Source organism: Scardinius erythrophthalmus, assembly GCF_964197995.2.
Source record: "Scardinius erythrophthalmus genome assembly, chromosome: 25".
Lineage (NCBI taxonomy): Eukaryota > Metazoa > Chordata > Actinopteri > Cypriniformes > Leuciscidae > Scardinius > Scardinius erythrophthalmus.
Genome location: NC_138245.1, coordinates 26403583 through 26416183, shown reverse-complemented (window position 1 = coordinate 26416183; position 12601 = coordinate 26403583). Strand labels below are relative to the sequence as shown.

Here is a 12601-nt window from a genome sequence, read left to right as displayed (position 1 = left end):
ACAATAATAATCATTGTATATGAATTTAATTTAATATACTAATACATTTAAAAACGTATATATTAGTAATAATAATAATAATAATAATAATAAATATCTGTCATGTTCTGTTTGTGTTTAGTTTAATTTTCATAGACTTTCAGTTTGTTTCTCTTCAGTCGTCTGTTTCTTTTGTTCTAGTTTCTTGCCATTCATTAATTGCGATGGATATTCATTTTATTCATTTAATGATCACACCTGTTAGCCTTGGAGTTTGTTATCATTGTATATTTAAGTTCCTCTTGGTTTTCAGTTCATTGTTGGGTATTGTCGCGTTGTTATGCGCATGCTGTCATATTACTTACTCATCTTTGGATAACCTGTGTTTGTTTTGTTTAAATAAATACCTTTTTGTTATTAGTACCCTTTTGGATTTTCTATTCGTCATCATTGGACAAAACCTTACACTATCATCAAGTAATATGTATATCATGGTATTTGTAAGGTTTGTCAGTTTTCAAGGTAACCATGTGGTTGACATGGGTTTGGGGCATCAATGTAACCATGGGCATATAGTTGATATAGCATTGACAATGACAGCCACAATTGATCAAGCACAGCAGAAGCTTGGCTATTTTTAGCCTAATGCACACCAGAAATATTCTTGCCAATTAAAATCTCTCACAGAGCAATGAGGCAGATGGTCACTGAGCCAACAGAGAAACCAATGTCACATAAGCCTCTATTTAAACCGGCTCTTCATTTTAACTCAGGAAAAGTTTTCCCTATCCATTTAATAATCTTAACTACAGAAGAGAGTTTAAACTGGTCTCAGGTCAGTGTAATGAAATACTCACCCACAATGCCTGAAGATTTTAGCAGCAGGTGAATGGAGTATGAAGACAGGCCAGCAACAGCAGTGAGAAGAATTCTGAAAGACAGGAAAGATTATATAAATGCAATTGGACCCAAATGTCACTTTCATGACCCGTTGTGACTATGTGTTATATTTATATAATACTTAAACGGCCAATGGTTCAAAAACATTCTGTGAACTGAACTGAAAGGTAGTAGGATCAAACCATACATGTGGTAATCCAACTCAAATCACAAAATATTTTATATATAAGAAATTAAAAATATCTGTGACAATATACAGATAGATAGATAGATAGATAGATAGATAGATAGATAGATAGATAGATAGATAGATAGATAGATAGATAGATAGATAGATAGATAGATAGATAGATAGATAGATAGATAGATAGATAGATAGATAGATAGATAGATAGATAGATATGTAAATTCTTGACAGCATGTCACAGATATTTTTAATTTTTAATTGAATAATTAAACAATTTTCATTGTATATCTAAATCATTTATAAATATGTTACATTTATGAATATTAATATATGAAATATAGAACATTAAATAGTTACAGGCCTAATGCTAAGAGTTGAAAAGAGGTTCTAGCCTCAATAAGGTGGAAAAATACTAGACAGCGTAATCACAGGCAAGATAGCCCATAAATGCAACGGCACCCTCCAGCTGTCAACATCTGGACAAACATCTCAAGCTGTGAAAACGAAACACGCTCTACTAACTCTTTTTCTTGCATAAAAATGCCCTGTTTAGTCCCTTTTCCTAGTTCCAGAATGTCTTGGCATCTCTACGGACCAGGCCTAACCACTCTCTGCCAAGCACTCAGTTTCAACTCTGCACTTTCTCACGTTTTCCCTTGTCCTTCTTTTTTCCAAATGACGTGGCTGAACTGCAGAAGTCAACGAGTGCAGTTCTGCTGAAAACACTGTTGCCTTGACTCACACGAGCTCTGAAACAGATATTCAGCATCAAAACTCCCATCTCTGACTAACATTCCAGTCATATATAAGTAGAGAACAATTGGTATAGCTAATCGCTCGCGTTTAATAACAAATTACGCAGGAGTAGGGAGCATTACGAGATTAAAAAGCTTTGAAAATTCTGCTGAAACTGAGACAGAACGTGTGATTTGTTCACCAGCTGCAGTGTGTTAATAGACGCAGCTGGCTTGAATGAAGACAGCATGCAATCAGTTCAGCATCTAATCAACTTCTTTAGCAGCTGATTGTGATGAAATATTCGATATTATCCAAGCTCCAAAAGATGCAAAAAACTTCTTAATTTAGCCTATTATGTGCACAGAAGAATGGAATATATCTATCTATCTATCTATCTATCTATCTATCTATCTATCTATCTATCTATCTATCTATCTATCTATCTATCTATCTATCTATCTATCTATCTATCTATCTACAATATTTGTGACTTCTATGTATTCTTATGTTTTTTGAAAATATCTAAAATCAATGTTAATATTTACATTTTACCTTTTACCTGCCCAGGCTGCATTTATTTGATCAAAAATACCCTAAAAACACCAACATATATATATTTTTTAAATAACCGTTTTCTGTTTTAATATAGTTTAAAATGTAATTAGAATTGAAATCTTCGAATTGCTCCGTTTGTTATTTATTCCTGTTATGCACAAATTAATTTTCAGTCTTCAGTGTCACATGATCCTTCAGAAATCATTTTAATATGCTAATAACAGTATATAATTATAATAATGTGCTTAAGAAACATTTCTTATAATTATCAATGGATAATAAAATAAATGGAATAATGAAGACCGGGATACATTTTTTCTGGATTCTTTGATAAATAGAAAAGAACAGTATTTATTTTGAAATAGAAATATTTTATAACATTATAAAAGTCATTACTGTCAGTTTTGATAAATGTAATGGGTCCTTGATAGATAAATTAAAAAATATTAATTACTTTCAAAAATAAAAATCTTACTGGCCCCAAAGTTTTGAACGGTAGTGCAGTTAAAACATTATATATTAATATAAAATGATCATATCATTTTTTTTTTTTTATTAAATTAACATTTTCTGTTGATTAATTTCAGCACAGAATGAAATGTATTGATAATCAGCATTTCTCTTTACCTATCTGCCATATTAGGTGATTTTGTCACCTTGATTTTTTGTCAGTGAGCTCACCACAAGAGAGTTATAAATCTGAGATTGAGACCGGTCTCGAGTGATGCTTTGCTAGAACGCCTTATTAGAACCTGAAGACAAATTACACAATTTACTCTGGAGCATCTGTACGTGTTTCTCCATTTATTGAAGAACTTTCATCCAAGTGGCTTCATCAGTTTTTCAATGTAAAAACACCTCTTCAGCAAATGGAGGAAGAAGTGGATGAAATCCAAGCACTGTTAATTGAGACTCCAGCAGCACTGTGTCACTGAGGCTATTCAAAATTATTTTAAAGGGGGGGTACAATGGTGTTTCATGTATTCAGAGTTGTTTACAGTGTTAAAGAGATGGATTCTCATGCTAAACATGGGCAAAGTTTAAAAAATATATTTTGGACGAATAACGGAGAATTTCTGTGCCGAAAATCTTACTTCCGGGTTGGTACAAGTTTCGGCTGGTTTTTTTCGATCGTGGATCTAATGACGTAGATCAGAGTGGAACTCCTTATATGAGCATTTCTCCCGGAAAAGCGCGCCCGCGCACACGTCGAACAGAGGAGAGCGAGACCGCGCACATCAACGCGCTTCAACAGGAAATCATCGGCAGCCAGCGCTGCATAGGATTTGTTCAAGAATGTCTCCAAAAAAGTGTGTTTTTGGATGTGAGGGAAAGCTTACCGTGTTCAGCTTTCCAAAGAACCCAGTGTTACAGGAACAGTGGATGCAGTTTGTTTTTCCGGGGCAGCAACGGAGTGTACCAAGTGCGGTTGTGTGTTCTGGCCATTTCAGTGACGAATGTTTTATTAACAAGGCCCAGGTCGACGCTGGATTTGCAAATCGTTTGCTATTAAAACGTGGAGCGGTCCCAGTGATAAAAGACCCCATTCATGTAAGTACAACTGGATCAGATTTCTGTATTTTGCTGGAAATCAAGCACTACCGCTTGATTCTATAGCTCCGCCTCCAGGACCTCGGCTTTTTCCGGAGAGAATCGGAAAGCTGTATTTTTCTTTAATAAATATAATAAAACTAAACACTTTTTGGAGATATTAAAGATGCACTACTACTCTATAGGTAGGTACTCAAGATTAACATGAGATTAGGTGAAACTGTGCATGTTATGTACCCTTTAATGGAGAAAGAATATACAGTATGAACATTTAATCCAGCATGGTCCTACAGCAAATTATCATATCAGATATGAATTTTTTTGATCCCATAACTACTTCGTATGACACAATTCTTGCTCCCACTGTCTCTCATGAACATGTCTTTTATTACATAAACATCAAATCATGTAGCCTAATTTCAGAAAGCCTAATTTCAAGGCAAAAGTTGAGGTTTGTCATAATCTTTCTCAAAGAGCTGCTCTTTCAAAGACAATCAGTTTTAGTTATGCTTCATGAACCGCTAATATTTGATGTAACGTGTGGAATAATATTTACGTGGTCATTTGTGGGTGCGGGTTGGGAATCAATAGGCATGGTTAGACTGAGGGTCTAATAGCCAATACTATTTCGACTCAATTCGGTACCCACTGATAGGCAGCTGCTTTCAAATGGTCCCGTGCTTATTTGCTTTCTAATTACAACACGATTTTCAGCGTTGAGCACAGCGTTTGCACTGCAACTGAAGTGACTGACAGCTTCAGTCATTAAGGGAGCGCTTAATTTCTCTCTGTATATAATCTATTCACAATTTCAATAAAAGCCACGTATACACCGCAGACTTTCAGGAGACAACCGCATTTAACTGCAGAGTGAATCTGCTAAAACATCCCTGATATTATGTCACAGTAAAGGCTCATATTTAGCTATATGTTTTTTTAATGTATAGAGACCTCTAAGCGTCCGTATAGCCTATGGTATGATTTAAACAAATGTGCATAAATGTGTTAAAAATAGCCTGCAATACCCTGTATGGGCAGATTGTTCACATGATGTAGGCAAAAGTTTTGTGTTGTTTACACGACGGATGCACATTCTCAAATTGTTTACATTTAATTATTAACATGTTGGGCTGTGTGTCTATTTTTCTTAAAAAACATAATGTTAGTTTGATTGCTTGTGTTACATAAGAAAATAAATATTTTTTGTCTGCCTGATGTAGATTTAATGCGGGTGCAGTTCGGGTCACGGTCTTTATGTCAAGCGGGTCGGGTCAGGTACGGAATTAAATTAGTGCTGCTGTCGGATAACGGGTTGGGTGTTCTGTTAAATACTACGATGAGAAGACCCGTGCAGGGCTTTACGTTTCATTTACGTAATAACATAGTCCTAAATGTTTCTCCTAAAATAAAATACAAATAAAAAAAAGAAGCAAATTAGATATTGAGATCATATTTAAAAAATAGAACAATAAAAGTAAAGTGGATGGTCTTATGTTATCACACAAGAAATTAATTAATATACTGAAATCTCTGACTTGGTTTCTGATGATAACATGATGAAATCTTTTGCGAAACTCCAGAGGAGACAAATTTACTGTGCTCTTTTTCTCAGAAGAATCTGAGCATGAGTCACTCATATCTAGAAGAAAAGAAGGAAAGGAACTCCACACACTGTGTTATGTGATGTTGGATATTCTGTGGTTTGTGATGTTGTGCATTTCTGAGAGATGTGGACCTACTCTCGCCTCTAGGGAACTGCTGCCGAGATTCAAAGTGACAGAGAAAAATCAAGCCTGAAGTCAAACCACAGCTCATACAGGCAAAACCCAACATAAACATTTCAGAATCTGTCCTTCCTCTGTATACACCAAATTCTATATACACCTAACGACAATGTATTACAGTATGAGACTCTACAAAGATATCTCCATAGCAAGGTCTATAGTAACTCCCATAAACCTTATGAATTCATCCACAAGAGCTGCAGTATTGTTGAAAGGAATATTAGTGCTGTTTAATTAAATCGTGTCTGGGATTGATTTATGTGTAGCCTGAAGCCACAATCAGCACTGGAGAAACACGATTCTCAGATCAGACAGGTACCACACACGCAGAAATCGAGAGTACGGAAAGTTTAAGTGTGCCAAATATCGCACAACCCCAGTCACACCAAACAGCTCAAACCCAAAGCCCTTTCAGAAAAAAGAAAAAAAATCCTCTGTACATTGCTTAACCCAGATTAAAAGGCCAGACTGGTTTTCATAAAGCATGCACAGCCCATGTTAAGTAGCACAGATCATTAGATCATTCTCTTTGTTAACTAAAGTAATGTAGCGTGCCTGGAGTGAATGTGGAACTCCCTCCGTGCAACATAAGTTTCCTGGTGCAGCCCGCTCAGCTCTATACTGAAGGTCAGTCAGGACACAAATCTCTCCGGCAATCTGACTTTACTAATAAAGGCTGCTTTACTGGAGGATTAATACAGCAGGGGAACCAGTGCAGAGAACGGGACTTAACCCAGATCATGACAACTAACAAACTTTAGGGAAGCTGTAATGTTTACACTGCATAAGAACTGAAGCAAGATTTGAGAAAAACCCTATGAAAAGCTAAAGAGATTAGCCAATGATGTTTATATTACATGAACTATTGTTAGCGAATGTTCAAGAGTTATCCAGGAACTATAAAGTGTTAAATATCTGCTTCCACTGCCTCATAAGAGTCTAAACCTATAGCCTCTTACAGGTCCATAACATTATACCTAATAACTTCTATAGAAAATCCCATCGACTTACAGAACTGTTCAAATGCTTGGGGTTGGTACGTTTTTATGGCCTTGAAAGAAATCTCTTGAGCTCACCAAGGCTGCATTTATTTGATCGAAAATACATTAAAACAGTAATATTGTGAAATATAATTACAATTTGAAATAATTGTTTTCTATTTTAATACTTAAAATTTAATTATTTCTGTGCTGGCAAAGCTGAATTTTCCGCATCATTACTCCAGTCTTTAGTGTCACATGATCCTTCATTCTAATGTATGATTTGGTGTGCAAGAAACATTTCTTACTATTATCAATACTGAAAACAGTTGTACTGCTTAATATTTTTGTGCAGTGATACAAAATTGTCAGGATTCTTTGATAGAAAGTTCAAAAGAACATAATTTATTTGAAATAGAAATCCATGAAGAACCTTTAACATTCATGGAACGTTTCCAGTGCACAAAAGGGGTTTTTTTTATAGTGGAAAAAGGTTCTTTAAGTTATGTTTTTTACACTTATAAAATGTGTCTTTTGAGGAACTTTTCAGTAAAACTCTGTTCTACTGCATCGCTGTGAAAAGGAACCTCTTATTAGGAACCTTTATTTTTAATAGTATAAAAAAACTTAACAATAATAAAAGATCATTTATTCTGACTTCTGACTTTAATGTTTCCCCACAAAGTGATTTATGATGTATCAAATACACAATGATCATATTAATTCTAGCTTAAAATGAATTATCTGTTCTCCATTAAAGTCCCCCCCATTATGCTTTTTCAGAGTCGTCAGTAATTCCAGTCTTACTGGAAATCACAACAGACTGGGCCATCTGACCAATCAGAGCAGAGTAGACTCTCAGAAAGGAGGGGTTTAGAAAGGCTGAATCTTTTACAGAACCGTTTCGGACACTGTGAGAAAAGGGGTGATTCTGCAATGAATATTATGAGAGATTTAAAGTGTTTTTTGACCTTGGATGCATGTAAACCAATTGTAAAAGACCCCCAAAACAAAACAAGGAACCTTTAAAAAAAAGCACTTTAAGGAATTACCCCAAAAATCTGAACACAGAGTTTGACCTAAAACTGTAACTTACATAAAGAGGACAATGCCCGTGTTAGCCATGGCATACGCTAATCCCAGAATTCCACTTCCCATGATGGCGTTTCCCAAGTTGAAGACGGACATCCCAAAAGAAGTTTTTCCCTCAAACTAACAAGAAGAAAAACAGAGCAGTTAGTCCACACATTCACGCTTGAAACACTTCACAACATTATGGTCTCATCTGAAGGAGACACACTGTCACATTGCTCTAATGAAATCTTACCAAAAGTTCAACTTACATCCGTGAAGCGAGGGTTTTTCTTGTCATCTACATTGGACAGGAACTCTGAGTTTTCTGGCAGGTTTGCCTCTGCATTACCTGGAGTTCTCTCAGTACTAAAAACACATACAACAGCCATGAGGGATTGCCTTGTTTGGCAGTGCATCAACAGATAGGGTTAACACCACCAAAACAGTAACTGAGGGTGGGTGCTTTAATTATAGATGCATGATTTGTAGCAGCAGACACACACACACACACACACACAAAAAAAAAGCTTTTGTCTGCAACAATTCTGCTCTCTGCATGACGTACCTGACATTTTCTGTGCTATTTGGTACAAGTTCCCTAAGGAGCAGAATAGGAGCCGCATCCACGAAAGCACAAGAGACAAGGAAATCATTGATGAACACATCCTTAGTTAAACACACTGATGAAGGTATGTGGCCAGTTAGGGGGAAGTGATGTCTAGCTGAGAAACTTTTCATTTCCTTAGGGTGAAGGTAGGCAGTTCTTCTACATGCAGGGTGATTTTATTTTGCATATAAAATTATATATAGGTGTTTCTTCAACTATGGGCCCTTTTTGCCATGTGGAGAAAAAAAGGATTACCTTAAAAGACACTTTTTGCATTGTCACTAATCATTTATTACTACTAGCAATGTGTTCTGTCATTTTTTTCTAAAACAAACCATTTAAGTTCCACCATATCTCACACTACTATGTGCTGCATTTGACAACATTCAGTGGTGGAAATTATTTTTGATGCATTTTTGAAACATTTATGATGTTAAATTTCAGACTCCTTTGTCTTGCTAAGGTAGATTTCATAGCATTTTATGTATCTTAAATGCACACAATCAAATTATATTTTCACACATTTTTCATAATCTGACACAATTACAGCTTAACTGGAAATTACACAATTGTGAAACCTTCTTTTTACAAGTGATTTTACCTTGATTTACCATCTCAGGCATGCTCTTCTTTGTGAACAAGTACATTAAAGCTACACTGTGTAATTTTTTTAGTTGATTCTTAGCAAAAAGCACTTAGTTCTTTCAAAAATATATGTGCTCATTAATGTATATTTACTTCTTTTAAGTAAAAGTATTCTCGTAAGTTTATAATCTGCCATTGAAAGTACATACGGGTGAGGGGTTCGAATGCCGGTCGCCATGTTGCCCCTCCATCTTGAAACTACATTAGCCAAAGAGGGACATACCTTTAAATTCAAGCTTCGCCTTTCGCGCTTTACAGAGACGAATGCGAGGGGGAGATTACTCGCGACTGCCGGCAGATTTGAAAGATTGCTGATGGAGGATCACACCTATTTTCGAGGACATGTAGCAGAGTCGACAGGCAAATCAGCAAGACCAAAGTCAATATTGGAGTAACTTTTCCCAGATGGAAAGAGCTCATGAGGAGCAAAGATTTTAAAACGGACGCCGAAGTTGCCTGCTTTCTTCTCGGCAGGTAATCCAGCCTATGTGTAAATTCGAAGTTTTATTGTTGCTTGTCTAACCATAGCATGGTTGTGCATAACGCCAGAACGACCTCTAGTATAACTTGCGTTACTTTTCCTCACGTCAATGGTGAAAACGTATTGTTTACCTTGTAACATAAATCTGTGCTGCAACGGATCACAGGTGATAGTTTTAAAGGCGCAATTGGACGAAGTCGAACTGGAAACCATGTTAATCTTGGAATAATACGGCCACCGTAGGAGTTAAAACGCCCTCGAAATTGAAAGGAACAGAAACTAATATTCACTGGGTAGTCATATACAATTTCACCGCCAGATGGGGGAAAATATCACAGAGTGTAGCTTTAACTAATGAAACTTTATTAGTGGCAAAAAATTTAGCTGTAAATTTTGAAACAATGCCACAACTGAGGGACAGATTTGCTTTGTGTAAACAAAAAACTGTTAATAAAAGTAAGTATTTTAATCTGTAGATCAGTTAATAGTGATGCACCATTTTTTTTATATACCAAAAATGTACTGGATGATAGGCAAGCTAAAAAATAACGTTCAGTGAAGTTTTGTTCATGCGTCAACTCAAAACAGCATAGACTAAAAAAAAATTAAATAATCACAGTTCATTAAAATGAAGATTCATTAAAAATGAAAAATCGATATTGTCAATCCAGACCTACCATCCATCTACCTGTTCAAAACGTGCCATCGGAGAAGTGCTGATTAAACGTCACCGTTTAGTTAAATGATTTTGACCCTCCGAATCTGCTTTTTATTCAGCAACCAAATATTTTTATCGATTTTGGAATAATTTCAGTGCATCACTAGTTGTTTTTTAGTAGTTTGTAGATTGAATGTCTGGGTCTTAGAAAAAATCTAAAGTCGTCACATAAAAAATTCCTGTAGTTTAAGAAACACCTATATACATTAGTATATACATTACATAAACATCTACACATAAACATCTACACAATCACAAACACATTGGAGCTTTGAACATAGTTACATAGAAAGAGCATAACATCAGTGCTACTGAATGTGCCCAGTGATGTCTGAACTGTGCTGTTCAGAGACATTTAGGACTGTGATGACAGACAGGCTTCACCTTATTAGGATGACATGACTGGATGATACTGCAAAAACACACACTAATGTTCATAAATACTGGATATATGCACTAATATAAGGCACCCCATAAACACATTTTATTCCATAATCCATAATCCATTAAACCAACCGAAACTGTATTACTAAAACTGAACACATTGTATGACTGACACTAAATCATCCTGAACTAGACAGACACTATAGTGCACCCTTGAGCGCATACTTACTGAGCAGCATCTTCTGATTGGCTTTTTATTGCAGTCACAGTTGTCTCCTCACCAGCTTCGTGCCCCTTCCCATTGGGGATAGTGTTCATCTCGGCAGGCTCCATGCTTTCAGAACGATTATTCTCGGTCTTCAAGTGTGCGTGTGTGAGAGAGACAGATCTTTAGAGAAACTGTGTCTGTCCCTTGTTTCCCTATAAGAGAAGGATGTAAAAAAAACAGCATACGTTAATCCTAGCTTAAAGGAGATGTGTTCATCTCTCTAAAATGGAGCAGTGAAGGTACGTATTATGTAAGGCATTGAAATAGGATAGTAACGTGATCCTCAAGGCCCAAAACACACTCATAGGTAAGTCTACACAAACTCAATTTCAAATGCTGATGCTTTCCGAAATGTTTGAGAATTTAAAGTCTGCATGAAACGGACATAGAGATAATTTTTCCCTCTATTGTAACATATAATATATCCAAGGGAAACAACTTCTCAAATGAGAAAAAAAATGTAAGCCAGCACTTGATTTTGTCGATCAATAATTGATTGGATCAGTGGATTGTTGTTGTTTGCTAATTGCTACGATCTCATGTGAGTGACAGGTTGCTGCTGGTAATGGAGAGGTTATTGTCCCGTCCTCACGTCATCAGAGAAGAAATGTCGTTGCGAGGGGAAGAAGTTAATATTTTTTATTAAAGATTATGAAGGCACATGAATTAAAACAAATTATGATGTACATAGATAAATTATTTATAATAAACACCGTAATATTCTTTGAAAAAAAAAAGTGAATTTCATGCTGACTTTAAGCTCAAGGATTAGTTGCATTCTTCTCAGCGTTGCCACTAGGGGTGCTACAGAAAATCAGTATCCCTAGAAACAATTTAGAATATCAGTGGAGAAAGGCAAATAGTTCATCATAACATCGTAATATACATAATTCACCCGCTATGTTGCTAAATATAAAAACCGGGATAGCTGGCTTCTCTTGAGACTCCCCTGCTTCGCAGCATAGTAAATAAAATATACTAAAGCCTGCCGGCACGTCGACATTATTGGTTACAAGGTAGTTTGTGATGTAAGAAACAAGCAAAACGAAAATACTCAGCAATGGTGTTGACTTATGATTTTGCACATGTTTTTTCTTTAAGCATATTAGCAACACCACATAGAAATATAAAAAACATTCAAATCTTGATATTCACCACAGGGGGTCTTTAAAAAGGCTTTAATAGGCCTTATGGACAGACAGAACTTCCTCTATTACTTTGGTTCTCTGTATCTGTATTTCTCTCATGTTTTTTTTTTTTCCTTCTAGCATGACAAAACAGCTCCATCAAATCTCTGCCCCTGCCAAATTAACTTTGCAAAACAGTCGGTAACCTTTTGCACCGTTACCGTAAAACTGAATAAGTCGTCACTTTCCTGACTCTACTGAGAGGTGTTGTTCTTGCTTCTCTCCTTTCACTATACGGCTCCTGATGTCTCTATAGCTGTTTTTGTGGTCTCTTCCTGTCTTCTTTGGTGCCTGACTCCCTGTGGCTGCTTATGATGGACCTGTTGGGGTGCTGAGTCCTGAAAGCACAAGCTGACATGCGTCTCCAGGCTCCCATTTGGCCCCCTGGTATTCCCAATCCTGGTCTGAAAGGACAGAGCCCTAGTATCACATTAGCTACAAAGCATAAACAGAAGTAGGGGGAAAGAGTAGGGGAGGGAACCTACACTCCAAACCAGTGGCCCCATAGAGGAAAGCAATGAAAGCCAGCAGAACCAGCTATGACCAGCTCAGAACCAGTTCTG

The 12601-nt window shown here is 36.4% G+C and overlaps 1 protein-coding gene across 2 annotated transcripts in view; it reads right to left on the bottom strand.

Moving 5' to 3' along the window:
* Window positions 1-12601, bottom strand: part of slc38a3a (solute carrier family 38 member 3a) — a 49839-nt gene that overhangs the window by 20988 nt on the left and 16250 nt on the right. For both annotated transcript variants that reach the window (XM_081358393.1, XM_081358392.1), the window contains exons 2-5: window positions 10813-11003; window positions 8018-8114; window positions 7771-7886; window positions 837-910 (exon numbers count right to left, since the gene is read on the bottom strand). In XM_081358393.1, the coding sequence (XP_081214519.1) occupies window positions 837-910; window positions 7771-7886; window positions 8018-8114; window positions 10813-10916 (391 nt within the window). In that variant the 5' untranslated portion in view covers window positions 10917-11003. The remainder of the gene's footprint in view (window positions 1-836; window positions 911-7770; window positions 7887-8017; window positions 8115-10812; window positions 11004-12601) is intronic.